Below are 21,657 nucleotides of genomic sequence, written 5' to 3' on the forward strand. Positions count from 1 at the left end.
GTATAGAGATAGAAATTAAGGTTAAAATAACATAAATGCCAAAGTTTAGAGCACTATTCAATAATTCTCTTGATTTCAAATTGAAATAATACACAATATAACATTTTCTAACACTACAAAGTCACGATATTCTTCAACCAACCGATAGTATCGCACACTTGCCATTCGCCTCATCACGCACACGCCCGCTTCACAATTCAAACGAACGGCATTTTATTTTCACAGGATCCCGGGAGTCGTGAATGTTTTACCCAATATCGGCTTTCATTGTTAACTGACCAAAATTGTAATCTGTTCTGTTAGTTGTCGAGTGCCTGTGCCGTCATGTCCCATCCGTCTGACCATGTGCTGCGTCCCAAGGAAAATGCTCCGCACAGAATGCCAGAAAAATCAGCTGCAGTGCACAATATGCAAAAGAACTTGCTATTGGGAAAGAAGGTACGTTAAGTGGTAAATCTCTGGAGTGCAGCTGAAACTCTTATTTGGTACCATTGTGATACAGCCCAACAGCGAGAATATGGCTCCAGCTAGCAAACCCTTGCCAGGATCCTCTGGCGCTTTGATCAGGAAGCCAGGCCTAGGAGGCTCCAATTCCATAGCTTCCTCCGAAGGAAACAACTTCCAAAAACCCATGGTGCCGTCCGTGAAGAAGACCACATCAGAGTTTGCTGCTCCGGCTCCAGTAGCACCTATCAAGAAGCCTGAGTCACTTTCCAAGCAGAAACCCACTGCTGCGAGCTCTGAATCCTCCAAGGAACTGGGTGCGGCCAGCAGCTCCGCTGAAAAAGAGAAAACCAAGACTGGTGGGTTAATGGTTCAGCTGTAATCTTTTGCAATTACCAAACTCAATTGTAATTTTCTGCAGAAACCCAGCCCCAGAAGCCGAAGAAGACCTGGGAGCTCAACAACTTTGATATTGGTCGCCTGCTGGGACGGGGCAAGTTTGGCAACGTTTATTTGGCGCGGGAAAAGGAATCCCAGTTCGTGGTGGCCCTAAAAGTGCTCTTTAAGCGCCAGATTGGCGAGTCCAATGTGGAGCACCAGGTGCGTCGTGAGATCGAGATACAATCGCACCTACGTCATCCGCATATCCTGCGTCTGTATGCCTACTTTCACGACGACGTGCGCATATATCTGATCTTGGAGTATGCGCCACAAGGAACGCTTTTCAACGCCTTGCAGGCACAGCCGATGAAACGTTTCGATGAACGCCAGTCGGCCACCTATATTCAGGCGTTGTGCTCGGCGCTGCTCTATCTGCATGAGCGGGACATCATACACAGGGACATCAAGCCGGAGAACTTGCTGCTCGGGCACAAGGGCGTCCTGAAGATCGCCGACTTCGGTTGGTCCGTGCACGAGCCGAACTCCATGCGCATGACACTGTGCGGCACTGTCGACTACTTGCCACCCGAAATGGTTCAGGGCAAGCCGCACACGAAAAACGTGGATCTATGGAGCCTGGGTGTGCTCTGCTTTGAGCTGCTAGTGGGCCACGCTCCCTTCTACTCGAAGAACTATGACGAGACCTACAAGAAGATTCTCAAGGTGGACTACAAACTGCCGGAGCACATTTCCAAGGCAGCATCCCATCTCATTTCCAAGCTGCTGGTCCTTAATCCGCAGCACCGCCTACCGCTGGATCAGGTGATGGTGCATCCTTGGATCCTGGCGCACACGCAGTGAACACATTCTTGTTTAATTTTCAGTTAATTCCTTTTAATTACATTTTTAGTTTAGGGCTCCCCGCGTAATTTAATTATGGCATCATAAATTTTCATTTATATAGATACGAGAAATTAACATTTATCAATTAAGTTTATTATTATCATTAGCAATAAAGTTTGTGTGTGTTTTCGAATGCTAGCGTACACTCCTATCTTATGTAGCTACCTAATCTCTAGCGAAATGGGTTGACGGAATTGCAAATGCAGAAGTGAAACGTGTAGGCAGCGACAAAAAAAACAGGCAACATTGCCCAAATGCAGCGCAGCGTTTATTTTTATCACAGAAAACCAAGTATATAGAGTATATTTGTTAATGAAACTTGTAAGGATTTAGCAACGATTTCGATTACTGCTAATTCGGGACTAATAATTTGCAAGGCAGAACTGAAACAGTCTTCATTTTAAATCTGTCTGCATTTGTTCGTAGCTCCATCTCAGAGTATTGTATTTCCTGCGAGTTTTAATTTCTTGTTCTTCATTTGCTATTAACGAAATGATGGTAGTCATGACGTTGAACTTAACTTACAAACTAAATAGCTTAGGGCGTGCTCAAGCCAGGATAGATTTTGATTTATAATCTTCAATTAACGTACAAATTTCAATGATCGATTTGCGACATTTCGTTATGATTAACCCTAGAATCTATGGCTTACCGAGCACGGCTTTAATATAAAGGGGTTTCTAAGCCTTTGCACACTTGCCGCTCAATATTAATAGAAAATTATCTTACTTAGTGTCTAATAACCTCGCCTCCCTTCTTGCGTGCTGCACCACCATTGGAATAGTCGTCCTCTGCAATTTAAGTTAAAGTGTTAAGCATTTATTCCGATTTGTGAGCACTTCCACTCACCATCTTGATCTTCATCCATGCCGTCTTCCAGGTGGATGCCTTCGGCGAACTCCTTACCCTGGTCAGCAACGATTTCGTTGTTTAGATTGTCTGTATCGAGCAAATGCTGTGGCTGTTTCACGGCCACATCACCCACATCGTCGTCGTCATCTCCGTCGCCACCTCCTCCGGCACCGGCTGCCTCGGCCATCTGTTTGGCCGTTTCATCGGGAACGGGTCCGGGACCAGGTGCCGGCAATTCGCCATCGAAGAAATTCTGGCCGCCACCAGCGGCGGGCAAATTAAAGCTAGGCTCGTTTAACGCATCCTTAACTTCGTGAGCGCCCGAATCCTCGATGGGTTTGGGAGCTACGCCTACATTTTTGTTGCCCTCCATATCATTTACTGCGTTGGCGTAACGATTGTTGTTCTCGTTCTTCGGCAGGTCTTCGGCGGCGTTGTCTACATCGACAGCGTCGCCCTTAGTATCCGCTTTGTCTTCAAAGTTCTCGGGAATGGGAGCCACGTTTTCGGGAAGTTTGCGCTCAGTCTTCGCTGGTGGCACTGCAAGCGGGGGAAGGCCGCTGCTACTAACTTTTGGGGCTACAGATGCGTTGGGGGCATCACCGGCTTTCTTGTCCGAAGCGCTGCCCACTGAGGCTTGGGTGCTGCTCTTGCGGGGTGCACTTAACGGGGAAACAGGACCGCCGGATAGTTGCGGCTCCTCCTGCTGTTGCTTCTCACTGACCGATTTGGGCACAATCTGAAAGTTTTCAACAGAGTTTAGTATGAGGCTGTGGTTGTTGGACACGGCAAAAGGCTGCAGAGGCAGTTGCGGCTGCTCTTGGGTTCCGTCACCGTTACTCTTAAGTGTGAAGTTAGTAGACGCGTTTGTTAGGTTTTGTTTTGGGTTAGTTGCTAGCAGATTTACCCCGCCGCCAATCCTGTAGAGGCCTTCACTCACTTGCACTTGGGCATCGAAGGACTTCTCGTTGCGGGGCTTTTCAATGCTGTGCGCTAGCTGGGCAGGATTTGAGTGGTGCGTGGTGGGCATCTGCTCGGCGGGCTTATTCAGTTGCTGCTGGTGTCCCTGGACCGGTGCCTCGGCGGGCTGGACTTTAGGTACATAGTTGCAGTTGGTCTTGAATTCCGCAATTGTGGCTTCCAGGGCGTGAATCTTGTGCTCACCATCGCGCTGTAGCTTGTCCAGCTTTTCCTGGAGCATAAGTAGATATGGTGAAGAAATTTACTTGGATGTATTAGAAAAGCATACCTTCCAGGCAGCCACCTCGCGCTCCTTGCTGGCCTTGTCCTTATGAAGATCCGCCAGGACCTTTTGCAGCTTTTGGTCGAAAGCGTTCGTGTCCTCGATGTGTTTCTTCTTGCTCTTGACGAACTCGGCCTCCAGGTTGGTGTACTTAATCTCCAGCAGCTTGTACTTTTCCACCTGAGCGTCGAACTTCTCCTGCAGTGCGTGTTCCGTGTCGTGCTGCTTCTGCAGTGCCTCCGCCAACTGACCCTCGTACTGCTCCTGCAGGGTCATCTTTTCCGAGCGCAGCGCGCTCATTCTCTTCTCGGCGGTAAGTTTTTCGGCATTCAGGGCTGTGGATATCACCATAATCAGTCGGCATATGGACAAAACAAGATAGAAACAATAGACCCACATTGCATCTGGACACTGAGGCCCTCTTGGAAGGCGCGGCTCTCGTCCAATTGGTGTTGGGACATTTGGTAGATAACAATCATCATGATGAGCACGATGAACATGCTCATCAGGATGCAGATACGGACGCGCCCTGAGCGCGCGAAGCGAGCCGAACTCATTTTACACTCGATTTAAGCTAGTAAATCAACAAATTGCAACTATTTCCTTTGCAGAAAAAGAATGGTTTTTCTTCTTGTTTTGCTTTAGAGCTGGTACGATGGTATCGTCGTAACGATAGTAGCGATTGCCTATCGATGAATTTAGTTGTATTATTTTTTTATACTTTATTTTTATCCCCTTTGAAATTTTAAAAGGTTCTGAATTATGAATGTTCGCAGTTCTTTGCAATAATATAATTGTTGAATTCCTTTTTTTTATTTAATTTTTAAGGCTTGCTATGTTTTTAACAAGGCAAGCTCAAGGTGCCGGTGTGACCAGCTTGGCACCAGGCGATAGCCAATTTGAGCCGTAGATATATTTCAAAGGTGTCGAAACGGTCACTCCGCTGACCAGAATCGACGGCGACGCGCGAAGAGAATATCAATAAATATTTTTAATTTAGCTTAATTAGCCGCAAATAAGTGTTGCTTGTCCGCAGCAGCCGTTAAGTTCAAAGTAACCGGAGTCAATTAATCGAGCTTTTCAGCAACTAGTGCAAAGTGAGTTCAATATCTCGGCTACGATTGATGCCCTCACTTTTCCGCGGGGTGTTCGGTGGAATTTATTTAAACATTTGGGAGAGTTTCGCACGCGAACGCATATACGTAGCGCAGCGAGAGAGAGAGTGGCAATCAAATTAATTTAATAAAGGTGCTCGATGGCGGTGGTAAACACCGTGAATTACGTAAAGTCCGCACAAGTGGTTGCTCCTCCAGTGCAGCCAATCTGGAATAAGTGTGCCACCAATAACATTAACAATAGTAGTCCAGTATCAGTTGTGTGAATCTCACCTGTCCGCCAGGTGAACCACGCACACGGGGAAAAAACGTCGCCGTAAAACGGCAAGCCCCCCGCCCCCACGAGTTCCCAAACATTTGGGCAATAATCAATAACTGGACTGCCATTTACTGTTAGGTGCCGCAATCTACACTTATTTTTATCTTCGGAAGTTTATAGATTCAGCTATAAACTATTATTTCACCCCATCGGTATTCTTCAACCTGATATCTTTATGCTTGAGATATTTCTTCCACCTGATATCTTTATGCTTGCGGTACTCTGTCCAAAAACGAGAAATGATAACAAGTTCAGACACTCTTATCGTCTGCGCAGCGTGGATAACCCGTTATTCGGCCTTGAGAGTTGAGCATATAGATGGCCAGCAAACTTTTTGATAAACTTTTTCGATTTGCACCTTCGTGTAATTTTGCTAACGAAGCAATTTTAACATTTATTCGCGAGTAGCGACTAATGGCGCCCATCCATTTGCTGCTAATCTCCGTGGGGTCCGCCGATCATGTCAATAAACTTTGGATCCCACATTCTCGGCTTATCGCCAACCTATATTAAGTATTCGCCCATATGATATAAACACCCAACAGCATTATCAGTTGTTTAACTTACATGAGTGTAAACATTTATGGTTCGGTTATTGTTCGCTCATTTCATTAAGCAATCAAAACATTAACCATAATTTATATAGATATGTACAATCTTAATTGGGTATTTCTATACTGCCTGACAACCAAAAATTGTATTGTTTGATAAATTCCACCGGTTAGCATCGAAAAAGAACTTTTCAAATATACATATATATTATATGCGTATATTAAAATAATCCAACAGATATATCAGTTGTTTGAGATAAAGAAATATACATACATATGTACTTATTGTTTAAGTTATTATTGGAAGTAATATAATATAATTTTCTCTATATTTTTATTGTTTTGTTACAAATTATAAAAAAACTAGTTTGTACCAATTCTTTGTTTGCTCATCATATATAGCATATGTGTATATCTTTAATGGTTGTGTGTATTTCGCAGAATGTCGAGCAGTGCAACCATCGCAACGCCGCTGCCGCAGCCGCAGCACCAGCAATTCGCGTAAGTTATCAATAAACATTTCAATTAGCCTGTGTAATTTAATCTTAAAGACAAACAAACATATTTGCTTTACAAAACCTATTTTTGCACGGCCAAACCAAACAAAATCACCTGGGAATTATATTAACAAAGGTAGCGCAAAGGGTTCATTTGTGTAATAAATATTATGATTAATAGCTATTCAACTCAAAAATAATAAAGTCTAAGTTCTTGGTTTTAAAGTTAGTTTCCCTTAGCCAATATCCACTGTATTTGAGTTTATCATCGTTAAAGACTCGTCACATGAATAGACATTTATACACATTTCATTTTCAAGTGCTTTGCCCTCAGCCATCAGACAGTTTTCCCCCTTCAACCCACATTTCCCTCAAATAGTTGCAATAAAACTAGGACAAATCGGAAGAGAAGGATAGCAGTACTATGACATAATATGATTGCATTTTGCACTTTGTTTTTCTTCTGGTCGATTGTTTAAAAAGAAATGCAAGCCGAAAATAGAAGCAAGCTAAGACTAGATAGTACTATTATAACCAATCACACATAAGTATGTATGTTTCCTTGGCAGTGCGCCAAATATTTCTTCCTTATTAATGATCAACACATTTGACCTTTTCTCTGCTTTAATTGTATGTTCAATAGTAGTCTCTTAGGAGCCCTGATTGTATATGTGGGCCAAGTTCAAAGCCAATAAGACTATTGTTTACATTTTGTTGTTGCACAGCGCGAATGCAAAGTTAGCGCAGTGCAAATATTTGTCAATTAGCCAAGCATAATGAGATAGCGTCAATTGCCAACGATTTAATTCCTTCTATTTGCAGCCTGCTGCCGAAGATCATTAACGGCGGAATTGCGGGAATCATCGGAGTGACATGCGTCTTCCCACTGGACTTGGTCAAGACGAGGCTGCAAAACCAGCAGATCGGACCCAATGGCGAACGCATGTACAACAGCATGTGAGTAAAGGCAAGCATGAATCTCTAGATGGCTTTATAATTTGAAATACCTTCGTAGGTTCGATTGCTTCCGCAAGACGTACAAGGCCGAAGGATACTTTGGCATGTACCGCGGCTCTGGCGTGAACATCCTGCTAATCACACCTGAGAAGGCCATCAAGTTGACCGCCAACGATTACTTCCGCCACAAGCTGACCACCAAGGATGGCAAACTTCCGCTGACCAGTCAGATGGTTGCCGGCGGTCTGGCCGGTGCATTCCAAATTATCGTCACCACGCCCATGGAGCTTCTCAAGATCCAGATGCAGGATGCGGGTCGCGTGGCGGCGGCGGCCAAATTGGCTGGCAAGACGGTGGAGAAGGTGTCGGCCACCCAATTGGCTTCCCAGCTTATCAAGGACAAGGGCATCTTTGGCCTGTACAAGGGTATCGGTGCCACAGGACTGCGAGATGTCACCTTCTCTATCATTTACTTCCCCCTTTTCGCTACTCTCAATGACCTGGGTCCACGACGAAACGATGGATCTGGCGAGGCTGTGTTCTGGTAAGTAAAGCATAATTGTCTATTTGTCATTTTTATATTTATTTTATGCTAATTAAATAGGTGCTCCTTCCTGGCGGGCTTGGCGGCCGGTTCCACCGCTGCCCTCGCAGTTAATCCCTTCGACGTGGTCAAGACGCGTCTGCAGGCGATTAAGAAGGCCGACGGTGAGAAGGAGTTCAAGGGCATATCAGATTGTATCACGTGAGTTCAAGAAATGTTGCCAATATATCCTTAAACTCATATAAATTCTCCAATAGTAAGACACTGAAGCACGAGGGACCCACCGCCTTCTTCAAGGGCGGCCTGTGCCGAATGATTGTGATTGCTCCTCTGTTCGGAATCGCTCAAACGGTCTACTATCTGGGCGTGGCCGAGGGCCTGCTGGGCTATCAGAAAAAGTAGGGCGGCTTGGAATGAGTGCGCGCCAAGGCGGATTGACAAGACCGAAGCATTTTAAATGTACTCTCTTTGAATATTGAATGTGTATGTATATCGTGTTTAAATGTTGTTAAAGCTGTCCATGAATGTAATCGTGAAGTCTCTATAGTAAGCTAAAGTAATCGAACGATGCGCCAGCCAGCGAAGTTGTTAAAGTTTTCCCCAATCCTCTTAAACTACTCAAACGATGTACTACATATGTATTTAGACCATGTCAGAAGATAACTGATGCTCCAATGACAATAAGATAAAGCAAATTAATCGCTGATATAATGTACATTTTTGGTTAATATCATAGTCTATAACTGTTGTGTTTGGATACTCTCTCTATTTAGTCTTTATTTCCCGAGCAATCCGCAGCTAGCCATGAACGTTCTGCATCAAATTGTATTAGTAATGCATTTTTCTTTGCTGCCAGGCGAAATTTACTTTTAGTGGCATTCAAGAACATGACTAGAGAAATTGTATGCTTTATAAAAACCGTCAGAATTGAACTAACGAAATATACTAATGTAAATTCAAAATTTTCGTACAACATTAATTATTTCTTGGCCTATAAAAAAAATGTTGGAACAAGTTGAGCAAAAGAACCAAGAGCAAAAAAAACCACAAAAGTTTAAGTTAATAAGTTCTACCATATGGTTAATACTACAACCTATACTTAATTGCGAACCCATCACAGCGTTTTTCCGAAAATTATAAATGGCGGCGTCGCCGGTATTATTGGAGTGGCATGCGTCTATCCACTGGACATGGTTAAGACGCGACTGCAAAACCAAACAATAGGTCCCAATGGAGAGCGCATGTACACCAGCATGTGAGTTTTGGGTTTTCGGTTTGGGTTGTGTTTTGTTATTATCCGCCTAATGGAGAACTCTATTGCCTTAGCGCCGACTGTTTCCGAAAGACTATCGCCAGCGAAGGCTATTTTGGAATGTACAGAGGCTCAGCGGTGAACATCGTGCTGATTACGCCCGAGAAAGCCATCAAGTTGACCGCCAACGACTTCTTTCGGTATCATCTGGCATCCGATGACGGGGTTATTCCGTTGTCACGGGCTACTTTGGCCGGGGGCCTGGCCGGGCTATTCCAGATCGTGGTCACCACGCCCATGGAGCTCCTCAAGATACAGATGCAGGACGCCGGGCGGGTGGCTGCTGCCGACCGAGCGGCAGGACGAGAGGTGAAAACTATAACGGCCTTGGGTCTGACCAAGACGCTCCTTCGTGAGCGTGGAATCTTCGGTTTATACAAGGGTGTGGGCGCCACTGGAGTGCGGGATATTACGTTCTCGATGGTGTACTTTCCGCTAATGGCCTGGATAAATGACCAGGGGCCACGCAAGTCAGATGGTTCTGGGGAAGCGGTCTTCTACTGGTCTCTGATAGCTGGACTCTTGTCTGGCATGACTTCTGCCTTTATGGTCACCCCTTTTGATGTGGTCAAGACTCGACTGCAGGCCGATGGCGAGAAGAAGTTCAAAGGCATCATGGACTGTGTAAATAGGACCCTTAAGGAAGAGGGCATAAGTGCATTCTTTAAGGGCGGTCTATGTCGGATAATGGTGCTAGCTCCACTATTTGGTATCGCGCAAATGTTTTATTTTTTGGGTGTGGGCGAGAAGATTCTGGGCATCGAGCGAACGAAATCTGTGTAACTTATAATTAAAGGTCTCTTCCCCCCCCTCATATTAATAAGAATTTTTTTATCCCCGAGTCGATTAAGCCATGTCCGTTTTATCCGTCCGTCTTCTACACAAGCTAGTTCCCCAGGTTTGAAGCTATCTGTATGAAACTTTCCCAAATTGGACGGCTACATCATAGAGGAATTATCCTATATAAACCAATATTTAGAATTTAATGAAATGAAATGACTTCTAGGAGCTCAATTAACATTTAATGTGTGTATTTTCTTATTGCATCTATACATATAATCGATAAGTAATCTTCAAGAATCAGCCCAGGGTTGATTTGCAGCCCATCTCTCTCATCACAATCCTTTCACCTCAGCTACTCCTCAGTCACCTTAGATCACATCCGCTGGCCGGCTGTTCGGAGCAGCCGCATTCTCAGTACCCAAATCCACGTAACGAGCACGATACCAGCGGGCCACTGCAGCTCGATACCAGTCGAGGAATAGGGCCTGTCGGTAGAGGATGATACCCATTTGCAGGATGAGGAAGCCCATGATCGTGACCAGATTCATGTACTCCCACTCCATGATAATCACAAACACCCAGATGAAGTAAACGCGTAGGCCATCGGCCAGAAGCCGGTTGGCGCTGGACGAGTACATCGCAATGTACAGTCCAATGAAGTTGTACATGGCACATGAGATGGTGAAGGCAATCAGAGTCATAATCAATGAGATACTCCCCTGCAGAGCCGCAAAGAGATCACCCCAATCGTCGAAAACTGCACGCGAACTACAGCTAAATGGATCAATGCTCGGCAGGAAGTTCATGCAAATGGCCAGCATCGAGGTGATGCCCAAGCCGAAGATTCCCTGCCAGCCAGCAGCTTGCAGTGGAGCAACATTCGAGGTTTTTAGCTGTTTCTCCTCGCAAACATATTGCAGTCCGTGCAGAATTTCAGCAATGATGATGAGTAAGTCGCCGGTCAGAATGGATTTGTAGTCCGTGTAAGGCAACGTGACCAGGTCGTATTCAACGCGATGGACGTCCAGACTGATAATGTCCAGCAGGCCGCACGATATCGTAAAGATGGCCAGCCAGTGCCGTCCGGTCAGCGTGTGATTCAGAAACATGGTGCTAAAGATGCCCACAAAGATCAGGGCGGCGCCTGCGGGAAAGATGAGGCGACGTAAGTAATGATAAGCAAGGCCACTGTCTGATAGAAGTACCTCTTATCATCTGAAAGCTGGTGGCGTAAGTCAAGTAAAGTCCGGTGAACAACAGAATGGAGGCTGCCGCATCCAGCAAAGTGGGCAATAGCATGCTAACAGGGCGGAACTCACTGCTGTCCTGCGACAAGATGCTATCCAGATCGGATATAACCTGTGTATGATTGCCAGATGATTAAAAGTTCCTTAAATACAAAAGCTTTGCCGATTATAAACCAACCGGCATTGGAACTTACTCCACGACGATTGGAGATCAGGCGGATCACCTTGAAGACCGCAAAGCACAGGAACTCGCCCAGGAACATGAGCAGTGTGAACACCACTGGATGTTGAAATCCATGAAGTTTTCCATCGCTGCCGATTACCTGTTGTTGATTGGCCCACCTGCAATGCGTACACGCACACACAGCATCGAGTGCACATTTATTTAGCACTATTACTTACTATTATTAAGCGATCTTTTGGTACTCACTTCACCACCAGAACGTTGAAGGTGCCGCTGAGCACAAAGATCAGCGACAGGAAAACACGATGATCCATTCGTCGGCGGAAGATTCACTTGACGGGTGCAGCGTTAATTCGATTTATAAATATTGACGTTCTTTGTGCAATTTGCAATTGTGACTGCGCAGTGATAAGTGCAAAAAAGTGCGGCCAGACGGTCAATTGACTGCCCTTCCACAGATCTATATAATCCACTTGAGTTGTTGTGGTCATTAACCAGTAACTTTACCTTTTTCAAGGTCAAAAACCTAAGTAACTAGTAATTTTTTTGCAAGTAGTGCGAATTAGTTTGTCTTTACGGGACTTTTGTTTATTTTTTTTCGCCAACAGTGAGACCGCACAGGCTAGCAAAAATACTACACAAAATATAGTGAGCAGGAAATCAACAACGAATATGGTCACACTACAAAGCAACTGGTGGGTTTTAAATTGGCGCGTGAAATTATATTTTGAAATTAAAACTGAATCGACACCAAAATGCTTATGGATTTAATATTAGGGAAAGTGTCACATAAAACTTCGTTGACGATCTTTGGGACTTTACAAATTGTATAAATATTTCAACAGAAAAATGGATTACTTTTGCCAAGTTTTTATTAAACACAAACTTAAAAAATATCACAGGATATGAAAAACCATTTAAATGAAAATACATGAAGTGGTGTTAATGCATTTGCCGCACAATTGCCATCAATTTGCTTCCGTTGGCGCCTGCGTCGCATTCTGTGCTAATTTCCTGTAAATAATTCAATATTATAATATAGTATAGGATCGCAAAATCGATATTTAGCAAACATTAGCAAGCAAAAACACAGTTGGCAACCAAAGCGTGTCCTGTCGCCTCACCTGTACTCTGTGGTGTTTCTTTAAGTGTTGTGATAATGTCTTTGAGTATCTTGTGTTCTATTTAAGTATCGTTTCGTGGAGTGTAGGTGTTCCTAGAGCTCATCTCGCGCCTGGGAGGACGATGGCAGCGTCACCTCCTCCACGGAGCCCAGGTGTATGGTTCTATTTGGCCGACTGAACTTTGGTATGTATGCGACCGAGTCGCTGTTGCTGACCACCGAGTTATGTAGGTGTTCCGTGGGTGCCGCGGGATCAGGACTTGTGAGTGTGATTTTCGAACCAGTGGCCACTCTGTGGAATGCATGTATGTGGGCGGGTATTGTACTGGTGGTGTGACAAGTGGACTAAATAATTCGGATAAATATTCGAATATCCTATGAGTACCTATCTGGGCCGTAACTGATTGTTGTGTACCAAAGTTAGTTATGTATGGTTAGTATAGCGCTACTTGGCTGGTATTAGATTTTGGGGGTATAGCAAAAAAACTGGTCATCTCTCTTGTACCTTATGTACAGCTTTTGGAGGTGATTGTAGTCGAAGAGGAAAGATCTAGATTGGTTGAAAAGATCTATTGGCGCTGGCGGGCTCCACCGCGTGCTCCGCGCAACTTTTGTGGGTTTCTAATGCAGATCAGAGATCGTAATCAGAGATTCGGACTCAGATCCGCCACCTTACCTGTCCCTGGCCTGCATGCTGGCCTCCACGTCCAGGTTGCGAGGCTGCCGGAAGTCGCATTCCAGCGAGAAGGCCGAATCTCCGGGTGTGATCAGCTCTGGGTCGTTTTGGATCACCACGATGTTGGTGTAGAGATCACCATCCCGGATCGTCTGGCACTGGTCCAGCTGGAAGTTCATCTCCATTGTGCGGGATCCCTGGCTGGAAGATGGCTTCATGAAGCACGGCGCAGACTGCTTGTAGAAGCTGCCACGAGTGTACATCACACCCATGAAAGGCTTCTCCGTCTCCAGCACCACGTTCATGGAGTCCGCTCCGCACTTGAGGTTAACCTTTTGAATGCCCTGGTCGCTGCCCTCGATTTTAAAGGTGTCCGAAAGGTCTTGTTCCCAGATTTCTGCAATAGGGCGAAACAATTTCATGCTTGACATTAAAGGTGGTTTATGTAACACGTTTCTATGCTATTAAGTAAAAATATCTGCTTCTTTTGCTTTTTAATGTAATGTTGTACGTTTAGTAAACTAGGTATAATTGTTCCAATTAAAAAAATGCAAGTAACTAAACATAAAAGCCTGCTTAAGTTCTTCAACTTTCTTTAAGCATTTATAGACTATAACTCTCCTTTTCTTTTGTTGGCCACTTTTAAGTGCTTTCTTCGCGTAAGTAACCGTTAGAACCACCTGAGCCTACCATTTCTGTGCACCTTATCCACCGAACCGTTGAAGTTCACTCATCTCTCAGATAGCCGGCATTGCTGGTAACCGGTTTCTGTTTATTTTGGTCTGGCTAGAACAGCGCGCAGCAAAAGAACTTGGCATTGGGAATTTCTTCGCCCAACCTGGATGATTCAGTCACGTTGTTCTCTTGCTGACCCAAGTCGACGATCTTACCTTGGTTTTGATTTTTCTGCTGCTTATTGGCAGATACGTGCACAGCCAACAGCAAATTGCAGGCGAACAAAAGCAGAAAGCCATTCATTAATCCCGACATATTACTGCACTTTATTATTATTTAATACAAAACGATTTAAAGTTATAGCGAGTTTCCTGACTCTCGTAGATATCTTCACAGCTGCAAGCCAAGATTCAAACTGACGAAGCAAATGCGGCTGCGCAGCGCATATAAGCGCGACTCAAAAACTCCACTCACCACAGGCGATGAAAGAAAACTGGAAATATGACTCGACTTAAGAGAGGAAGAGTCGACTCCACAGAGAGTCGGTGAGAATTTGGTCAATAGCAGAGCATGAAAACAGTTAATTGCACTGCGCTTTTGATAAGGCGAAAATTTATTGGCAGCGCCGATGGAAAACCAAAACGAATCCATAAGTATAGACATATTGAGTACCCATCAAAATGATGTACATATATGTAATTATTTAAAAATTCTACAAAAAGATTTAGATTCCTTTTCTGGAAACCAAAAACATTTATTTAAATTAAATTAATTAATTAATTAAGTAGATACGAAATTCTTTTGACAATATCTAGCTTTGTAATGTTTTAGAACTCTTAAAACAATAAATATTTGACGAATTTTTTAAGTAAATCTTAAAACGATAAACTACATTTTTCCAGGGTATAAATATTTATTTAAAGCGGCACTTTAAGGAAAACAAAATGCGGCATCGCTCCAAAGACATTTCCGCTTTTCGCGTGTGGCATGTGGATTTCTGCTGCGGTGCATTCGTTTCGCATTTTTAGCGCTGCATTCAACCGATTTTTTTTGGTTGCCGTTCATTATTCAAAATGTTATTAAACTTCCCCGTTTTTTTGCGACTGGCTATGCTCTCGACTTTGGTTCTCCTTCATGCAACGAATTTAATAATTTGAGCAGTGGTTTTCATCTTGAGGTTGGTTTTTATTTTCTTCGTTAGTTTTCCACCGGCATTTGTTGTTGCTTACGTCTTTTGTTATACGTTTATTGCGTTAATTAAAGTGTAATTAGTTAACGATTTCGGTTTGGCCAAGCCAAGCCAGCGAAAGGTGGAAGTGGCGTTGTTCAATATTGGCCAAAATGCATTTACTTCGAGAGATTTGTGGAAGCTCAGCTGCAGTTGATTAAGTTGTTATGCCTCCGTGTGATTGCCGGTTTTCAAAGCTGTGGATTTTGCAAAAAAAGATTGCTGCATTTGTTCGGATTAATTAATTAATAATTAATTTTGCTCATTTTTAAATAATCAAAAATTAGCCGTGCTTTCTTATATTTCAAATCATATTTATAACAGCTTGTTGGTGACTTACCTACCCTATAATTTATGTCACATATATGTGATTTGGCTTGAAGAGCTTACCACTTATCTTCTGTTATTGTTAAATGCTATCTGCGCGAATTATCACTCACTCGCTGATTAAACGCTTATCAATTGTTGTTTTCAAAATAAATTGATTTTTCCATCCTGAACCATCTGAAGTTCATTTCTAGGGCACTGTAAGTGCAAAAAAAAGGTCACCCAAAGAAAACACAAATCATTTTCCGTTAAAGTGCATATTTATCGTTTCGATTTTAAGATCATTTCATCATTATTTCTTCTTCAGGGCCGCCCAATATATTTCCAGTTCGTTGCCCTCCCAATCGAAAGGCTTCGTCAAAACACTGCAAATAGTAACATAAAATATCAAATTTACATAATGCCTTAATAGAGAGGATAGTGAAATTAGCCAAAGCAAAAGGAGAAAAAGCAATGCTGATGTGTATGGATAATGCTTGTGGAGCACGAAACGCTGCAGTGAAGAGAGACCCACAAGTTGAACCTCCAAACTCCAAGCGGGAATCGCAGAGATCGCGCACTTGGGGAAGTGGTCAGTAATTGCCGGGGAGTGGGTATGGGGGAAAGAGGTTGTCTGGTGCCTACTGCACCGATGGCCAAGATTGACAACGATCATGCATACACACACACACACACACACTGCCGTGTATGGACAACTAGCCGAGCTGTGGACCCCCAATGGCTGGGGAAGTGAATGTGATGTAATGGTAACATTGTATCCGAGTTGCACAATTTTCGCTGTGCCGCATTTGGCCAACTTCCGAGTCGGACACTTACTTTTCTTTCAGGTACCGCAACACTTCCTGCTCCTTATCGCTGAGGCCCACTTCGTTGGCATCCAGGTTGATTCGCAGCAACTGGCGCGTCTGCATGCCCGTTAGGAAGGTGCTCACTTCGGGCAGTCCGCTCATCGTGTAGTACATGGCCAGCTTGCCCAGCTCCACGCCGCGTTCCTTGCAGACCTCCGATGCCTTCCGGGCAATGGCCTTCTGCTCATCACTGGCCGGATGCCATGGCTGTGGACCGGCATTGGTCAGCAGTCCGAGGGCATGAGCTGCGGCACAGATGACGCCCAGGTTCTGGGACTTGAAGAAATCCAGGTACTCCAGGAGCGTTTCATCGGTCAGGGTGTATCTGGCATAGGTGAGGACCGTCTGGTGGGCGATATGAGATTTAAAACTTGAAATTTGAAGTGTATGCTATAAACTCACATCGAGTCTTCCGGCTGTTCGGGTCAGGAACTCCTTAAGCACCGAAATCGGGTAAGCGGACACTCCAATGAATCTTGCCTTGCCCTCCTTGACCAGCTGCTCCAAAGTGGGCAGTGTCTCGTTGATCACAATGTCCAGATCCTTGGCGAACTCGATATCGTGAATCTGGATGACATCAACGTAGTCCAGGCCAAGTAGTTTCAAGCTCTTCTCCACGCTTTCGCGCGTCTTCTTGGCACTAAAGTCAAACATTTTATCGTAGTCCAGTTCGTAGCGAGCCACTTTCGTGGCGATATAGTAGGATTCCCGCGGCACATCCTTTAGGGCCAGTCCCAGGACCTCCTCAGAGCGACCCTGACCATACCAGGGAGCAGTGTCAATGTAGTTGATGCCTGACTTTACGGCCTCGTGCACAGTTTTAATACCCTCCTCCAAATCAAAACTGAAAGGGAATATATGAAATTAGAGATGAATACAATCTCAAACATTTTCCCCATTATTTTAAATTACGAATTCGTACTTTCAGCAATACTTTCTAGAATTTTTATTATTAAATGCCAAAGAAAGAAAATATTCTTTCTGTGTACGGGAGTAATTGAATTTGTTAAGATTTCTCTTACCCGTAGTTCGCGCACAGGGCGCCGCCTCCGAAAGAGACTTTCGAGACTTGCAGGCCGGTCTTTCCGAGATTGCGATATTCCATCCGACGCACCTTCGCCTCATCGTGGAATCCCTTCACATAGGTAGCCGGTAATGTTTGAGACATTTTTAATAATCCGAATATATTGCGCGGTCTGTTGAAATTCGATCGGCAGTCAGAGAACTACTGCCTGCTCAATATAATGGGTATAGTTTATATTCTGAACATCACACATTGCCTCTTATCAAAAAGAGAAATGTTCTGTATTGGAGCGGTTTTAAAGTATTTGAACAAATCTCTTATTTTCTCTTCTCGAATTAAAATTAAGAGAGGGATTGGATATTTTCTTTAAGGGAAAGTAGTCTTTAAGAAAGAGATTCTTCAGAAGAATTCTGTTTTGCAATAAACCAAGTGCAAAGCCTTTAAAGCCCTCTCGACGTCCCATAAAATATACATTTTCAATAATTCAAATGGTTAAAAATGTTCCCTTAATAACTTTTTATTTAAGTGAATTGTATAATCTAAAGTTTATTTTAAATCCGTTCTTTCTGCATTTCCATTGATTTATTGGTTTCTCACTTTAACAACTTAGCCGTGGATAAAGTGGATCCCCAACTGTAGGACTTGGTAAAGACGCTGAAATAAAGACAGAAAAGGAAACCAATGTACGGTGTCGATTAAATAGAGATTCACCATTAACCAGTCTGGCTAGGTTGAGGCCTAGTTCGTGACCGTGATGCAATTGCAGGATTGGTAACACCAAATCCGACTAACCAGTTGTTGGCCAACTTACTTTTCGCGCAAATACTGCAGCACTTCCTGTTCGTGGGAAGTGAGACCGTCGAAGATCGCGTCCAGGTTAATCCGCAGCAGCTTTCGGTTGGGGATGCCGATGAGGAAGGTGGCCGCCCCATCCAGTTGCATCGTATAGTACATGGCCAGCTTTCCCAGCTCCACGTTCCTCTGCTGGCAGATTTCGGCCCCCCGTTTGGCCACGGCCAGGATTTCCTGACTACCGGGATGCGATGCATGTGGTCCAGCGTTTCTCAAGAGTCCCAATGAGTGAGCGGCCGCACAGACAACGCCCACTCCCATTTTCTGGAAGTCCTTCATGTAGCGCAGCAAGGTGTTGTCTAAAAGGGTGTAACGAGCATAGTTGAGCACCACCTGAATGCGACCCTTGCCCCGCTCGGCACACTCCTTCAGCACGTCCACATCGTAGGCGGTGACTCCGATGAATCGAGCCTTTCCCGCCTGGACGTACTCCTCGAGGACGGGTATGGTCTCATTCAGCACTATGTCTAGATTGGGTGCCGCGTCCACGTCATGAACCTGTCATAAGGGCCATATTAGTTCACCAGCTTATAGACGAATCTACCAAACCCACCTGTAGTATGTCCACCCTGTCCAACTGGAGCCGCTCCAGACTCCGCTTCACACTCTCCCGAGCTTTGTCAGCCGAATAGTCAAACATATTCTTCGGATCCAGCCCGTAGCGCGCCACTTTAGTGGCAATATAATAGGCCTCCCGGGGTACATCCTTTAGGGCCTGGCCAAGCAGCACCTCCGATAGAATGGAGCTGTGTCTATATAGTTAATGCCAGATCTAATGGCCTCCTGCACCATAAGGATGCCCTCCTCGCGATCATAGTCATCAAAGAAGAGATTGCAAAGGGGGGAGCCACCTATAGCTAATTTAGACACGTGCAGACCCGTGGATCCGAGTTGGCGGTACTCCATACGACGCACCTTCTCCTCATCGTGGAAACCCTTGACGAAAGTAGCTGGCAGTGATCCCGACATCCTTTTCTGTTCAACTAACAAGTTTGAATGAAAGGAACAACTAAAAAAATCGGGCTTTTATATGATTTGGGGACCAGGTTTTCAGATAAGAACTGTGGGGGTAAATAAGTAATTTTTCACTTTGTTTGAGTGAGTTCCGTAATATAATTGCCCCGATTAGCAAGATTTTCTTATTGATAAGGTGTGGAAGAGAATTCCGGCTCTTTGTTCGCATTATCAACTTAGCTCTCAAACAGTACGATTCTGAAAATCATATTATTGTATATCAGCCACATTTTTTAAGAGAAAAGCGAGCCATAGTTGCAACAACTAGTTGTAGCGATACAATGGGATTTTTGCGGCTTTTTTTCAGTGCCTGTCTAAGGAGCTCTTCAGAGTTAGTGCCAGATTTTTGTTTCGAAATCAAAGCTAAAAAAGAAAATATATTAACTTCTAAATTGCACAACATTTTTATAATATTTTATAAATATAAGTCAAGGCAGCTCACATAAATTGGCCTTGCCCTATATTATTGAATACATAATCGCAACTTCATCCAAAATTTCTAGAACTTTCTGTTTTTTTGTTTTCATTCGAATATATTGCGCGGTCTGTTGAAATTCGATCGGCAGTCAGAGAAGTACTGCCTGCTTAATATTATAAATATAACTTATATTCTGAACAACACAGATTGCCTCTTATCAAAGAGAGAATAGTTCTGTATCGGAGCGGTTTTAACGTGTTTGAACAAATCTTTTATTATCTCTTCTCGAATTAAAATTAAGAGAGGGAGTGGATTTTTTTAAGGGAAAGTAGTCTTAAATGAAAAGCCTCTTCAGAAGTATTCTGTTTTGCAATAAACGGTAGTCGCTTTTGAGAGGCTTTCTTCTCTTGCCTTTCTCATTGGATCTTTTGAGGCAAAGAAAACAAATATTAATCAGCTGAATCAAAGCTGTGTTTGATTATTATCTGTAATCTTAAATGACCTGAACTGTTGGCCCAACTGAACTTGATCTTATCTGGGAATAACTTAATCATAAATTTGCATAAAGTTTGCTTTAGGCCGACTGTTATAAAAAATAAATAGGTTCAAAAATATTCATTTAATATTTTATTTCAGTGAATATTATAATCTAAAGTTTATTTTAAATCCGTTCTCCCTGCATTACCAAAGATTTCTTGGTCTTGGAGCTCAAGTTCGATTGCCCGTCCAAGTGGTCGCTCATTTGAACATGTTAACCGTGGATAAAGTGGAGCCCCAACTGTAGGACTTGGTAAAAACGCTGAAACGAAGACAGAAAAGGAAACCAATGTATTGTAGCGATTGGAATGGAGATTTAACGCTAGCAGTCTGCTCTGGATCGAGCTACCATTAACCAGTTTGGCCAGGCCGAGGCCAAGTTCGTGCCCGTGATGCAATAGCAGGATTGGTAACACCAAATCCGACTTGCACAGTTCGGCGTAACCAGTTGTTGGCCAACTTACTTTTCGCGCAGATACTGCAGCACTTCCTGTTCGTGGGAAGTGAGACCGTCGAAGATCGCGTCCAAGTTAATCCGCAGCAGCTTTCGGTTGGGGATACCGATGAGGAAGGTGGCCGCCCCATCCAGTTGCATTGTATAGTACATGGCCAGCTTTCCAAGCTCAACGTTCCTCTTCTGACAGATTTCGGCTCCCCGTTTGCCCACAGCTAGGAGTTCCGGACTACCAGGATGCCAGGACTGGGGTCCAGCGTTGCTTAGGAGTCCCAGAGAGTGCGCGGCCGCACAGACAACGCCCACGCCCATCTCCTGGAAGGCCTTCATGTGGCGCAGCAAAGTGTTGTCCAACAGGGTGTAGCGGGCATAGTTGAGCACCACCTGGATGCGACCTTTGCCCCGCTCGGCACACTCCTTCAGCACGTCCACATCGTAGGCGGTGACTCCGATGAATCGAGCCTTTCCCGCCTGGACGTACTCCTCGAGGACGGGTATGGTCTCATTCAGCACCATGTCCAGACTAGGTGCCGCATCCACGTCATGAACCTGTCACAAGGTGTTAGTTTATAGACAAATCTATATATTGGTATACCAAACACACCTGTAGTACGTCCACCCTGTCCAACTGGAGCAGCTCCAGACTACGCTTCACACTCTCCCGAGCCTTGGCAGCCGTATAGTCGAACATATTGTTTGGATCCAACTCGTAACGTGCAACTTTAGTTGCTATATAATAGGCCTCCCGGGGCACATCCTTGAGCGCCTGGCCAAGCAGCTCTTCCGATTTGCCTTGGCCATAAAAGGGAGCCGTGTCTATGTAGTTGATACCGGATCTAATGGCTTCCTGCACCGTGAGGATGCCCTCCTCGCGATCGAAGTCATCGGAGAAGAGCTTGGAGAGAGTGGCACCACCCAAAGCAATTTTGGATACTCGCAGACCCGTGGATCCGAGTTGGCGGTACTCCATACGACGCACCTTCTCCTCATCGTGGAAACCCTTGACGAAAGTAGCTGGCAGTGATCCCGACATCCTTTTCGCTTCAATTAACAAGCTTGAATGAATAGAACTCCTAGAAAAATGGCACTTTATAAGTGCATAAAGTGATTTTAACATATGTAGGTATGAGTGAGTTCCAAAATAGATTT

General features: G+C 44.3%; 9 protein-coding genes and 1 long non-coding RNA gene across 17 annotated transcripts; 3 read left to right on the forward strand and 7 right to left on the reverse strand.

Moving 5' to 3' along the window:
- Positions 1-156: 156 nt before the first annotated feature.
- On the forward strand, positions 157-1,859 carry aurA (aurora A). The gene is made up of 3 exons (NM_057401.4): positions 157-438; positions 503-803; positions 866-1,859. Exons 1-3 carry the CDS (start codon positions 325-327, stop codon positions 1,684-1,686), a joined length of 1,236 nt encoding a protein of 411 aa, NP_476749.1. The 5' UTR covers positions 157-324; the 3' UTR covers positions 1,687-1,859.
- Positions 1,707-4,724, reverse strand: CG12213 (uncharacterized protein). 4 transcript variants are annotated; one of them, NM_001275560.1, is made up of 5 exons: positions 4,221-4,724; positions 3,830-4,158; positions 3,521-3,772; positions 2,578-3,319; positions 1,707-2,519 (listed from the first exon to the last, which is right to left on the reverse strand). In NM_001275560.1, exons 1-5 carry the CDS (start codon positions 4,378-4,380, stop codon positions 2,458-2,460), a joined length of 1,545 nt encoding a protein of 514 aa, NP_001262489.1. In that variant the 5' UTR covers positions 4,381-4,724; the 3' UTR covers positions 1,707-2,457. The 4 variants fall into 4 exon arrangements, with proteins under 4 accessions (NP_001262489.1, NP_731654.2, NP_001097754.1 ...); NM_169442.3 differs by having other exon boundaries at positions 3,488-3,772; positions 4,221-4,490; NM_141876.4 differs by having other exon boundaries at positions 2,399-2,519; positions 4,221-4,490.
- Positions 4,725-4,740: 16 nt separating this feature from the next.
- On the forward strand, positions 4,741-8,719 carry GC1 (Glutamate Carrier 1). Of its 2 annotated transcripts, none has more exons than NM_001275561.1 (6): positions 4,741-4,920; positions 6,250-6,309; positions 7,128-7,262; positions 7,321-7,806; positions 7,867-8,007; positions 8,064-8,719. In NM_001275561.1, the coding sequence occupies exons 2-6, from the start codon at positions 6,251-6,253 to the stop codon at positions 8,206-8,208; spliced, it is 966 nt and encodes a 321-aa protein (NP_001262490.1). In that variant the 5' UTR covers positions 4,741-4,920; position 6,250; the 3' UTR covers positions 8,209-8,719. The 2 variants fall into 2 exon arrangements, with proteins under 2 accessions (NP_001262490.1, NP_650134.1); NM_141877.2 differs by having other exon boundaries at positions 8,064-8,511.
- On the reverse strand, positions 8,040-11,943 carry Tango9 (Transport and Golgi organization 9). 2 transcript variants are annotated; one of them, NM_001316533.1, is made up of 4 exons: positions 11,579-11,943; positions 11,343-11,490; positions 11,107-11,260; positions 8,040-11,045 (listed from the first exon to the last, which is right to left on the reverse strand). In NM_001316533.1, exons 1-4 carry the CDS (start codon positions 11,644-11,646, stop codon positions 10,270-10,272), a joined length of 1,146 nt encoding a protein of 381 aa, NP_001303462.1. In that variant the 5' UTR covers positions 11,647-11,943; the 3' UTR covers positions 8,040-10,269. The 2 variants fall into 2 exon arrangements, with proteins under 2 accessions (NP_001303462.1, NP_650136.1); NM_141879.3 differs by having other exon boundaries at positions 10,123-11,045.
- GC2 (Glutamate Carrier 2) lies at positions 8,727-9,929 on the forward strand. 2 transcript variants are annotated; one of them, NM_141878.3, is made up of 3 exons: positions 8,727-8,864; positions 8,927-9,061; positions 9,117-9,929. In NM_141878.3, exon 3 carries the CDS (start codon positions 9,179-9,181, stop codon positions 9,899-9,901), a length of 723 nt encoding a protein of 240 aa, NP_650135.2. In that variant the 5' UTR covers positions 8,727-8,864; positions 8,927-9,061; positions 9,117-9,178; the 3' UTR covers positions 9,902-9,929. The 2 variants fall into 2 exon arrangements, with proteins under 2 accessions (NP_650135.2, NP_731657.2); NM_169443.3 differs by having other exon boundaries at positions 9,133-9,929.
- A 245-nt stretch (positions 11,944-12,188) lies between the features above and the next one.
- CG10005 (uncharacterized protein) lies at positions 12,189-14,230 on the reverse strand. Of its 2 annotated transcripts, none has more exons than NM_141880.4 (4): positions 14,022-14,230; positions 13,132-13,528; positions 12,457-12,747; positions 12,189-12,346 (listed from the first exon to the last, which is right to left on the reverse strand). In NM_141880.4, the coding sequence occupies exons 1-3, from the start codon at positions 14,119-14,121 to the stop codon at positions 12,549-12,551; spliced, it is 696 nt and encodes a 231-aa protein (NP_650137.3). In that variant the 5' UTR covers positions 14,122-14,230; the 3' UTR covers positions 12,189-12,346; positions 12,457-12,548. The 2 variants fall into 2 exon arrangements, with proteins under 2 accessions (NP_650137.3, NP_001262491.1); NM_001275562.1 differs by lacking the exon at positions 12,457-12,747 and adding an exon at positions 12,961-13,076.
- Positions 14,231-14,672: 442 nt separating this feature from the next.
- Positions 14,673-15,211, reverse strand: lncRNA:CR44135 (long non-coding RNA:CR44135). The gene has a single exon (NR_073998.1). It is a non-coding gene; the product is annotated as a long non-coding RNA:CR44135 (long non-coding RNA).
- A 395-nt stretch (positions 15,212-15,606) lies between these two features.
- Positions 15,607-17,423, reverse strand: CG18547 (uncharacterized protein). The gene is made up of 4 exons (NM_141881.2): positions 17,232-17,423; positions 16,612-17,053; positions 16,178-16,554; positions 15,607-15,726 (listed from the first exon to the last, which is right to left on the reverse strand). The coding sequence occupies exons 1-4, from the start codon at positions 17,375-17,377 to the stop codon at positions 15,654-15,656; spliced, it is 1,038 nt and encodes a 345-aa protein (NP_650138.1). The 5' UTR covers positions 17,378-17,423; the 3' UTR covers positions 15,607-15,653.
- A 313-nt stretch (positions 17,424-17,736) lies between these two features.
- CG12224 (uncharacterized protein) lies at positions 17,737-19,095 on the reverse strand. Its single transcript, NM_141882.3, is given in 3 exon segments — positions 17,737-17,887; positions 18,045-18,583; positions 18,639-19,095. Coding segments are annotated over 3 exon segments (1,016 nt in total). The 5' UTR covers positions 19,055-19,095; the 3' UTR covers positions 17,737-17,826.
- Positions 19,096-20,130: 1,035 nt separating this feature from the next.
- Positions 20,131-21,574, reverse strand: CG3397 (uncharacterized protein). The gene is made up of 3 exons (NM_141883.2): positions 21,113-21,574; positions 20,519-21,057; positions 20,131-20,316 (listed from the first exon to the last, which is right to left on the reverse strand). The coding sequence occupies exons 1-3, from the start codon at positions 21,539-21,541 to the stop codon at positions 20,256-20,258; spliced, it is 1,029 nt and encodes a 342-aa protein (NP_650140.1). The 5' UTR covers positions 21,542-21,574; the 3' UTR covers positions 20,131-20,255.
- Positions 21,575-21,657: the final 83 nt, after the last annotated feature.

Source organism: Drosophila melanogaster, chromosome 3R (assembly GCF_000001215.4).
Source record: "Drosophila melanogaster chromosome 3R".
In the NCBI taxonomy this organism is placed as follows: domain Eukaryota; kingdom Metazoa; phylum Arthropoda; class Insecta; order Diptera; family Drosophilidae; genus Drosophila; species Drosophila melanogaster.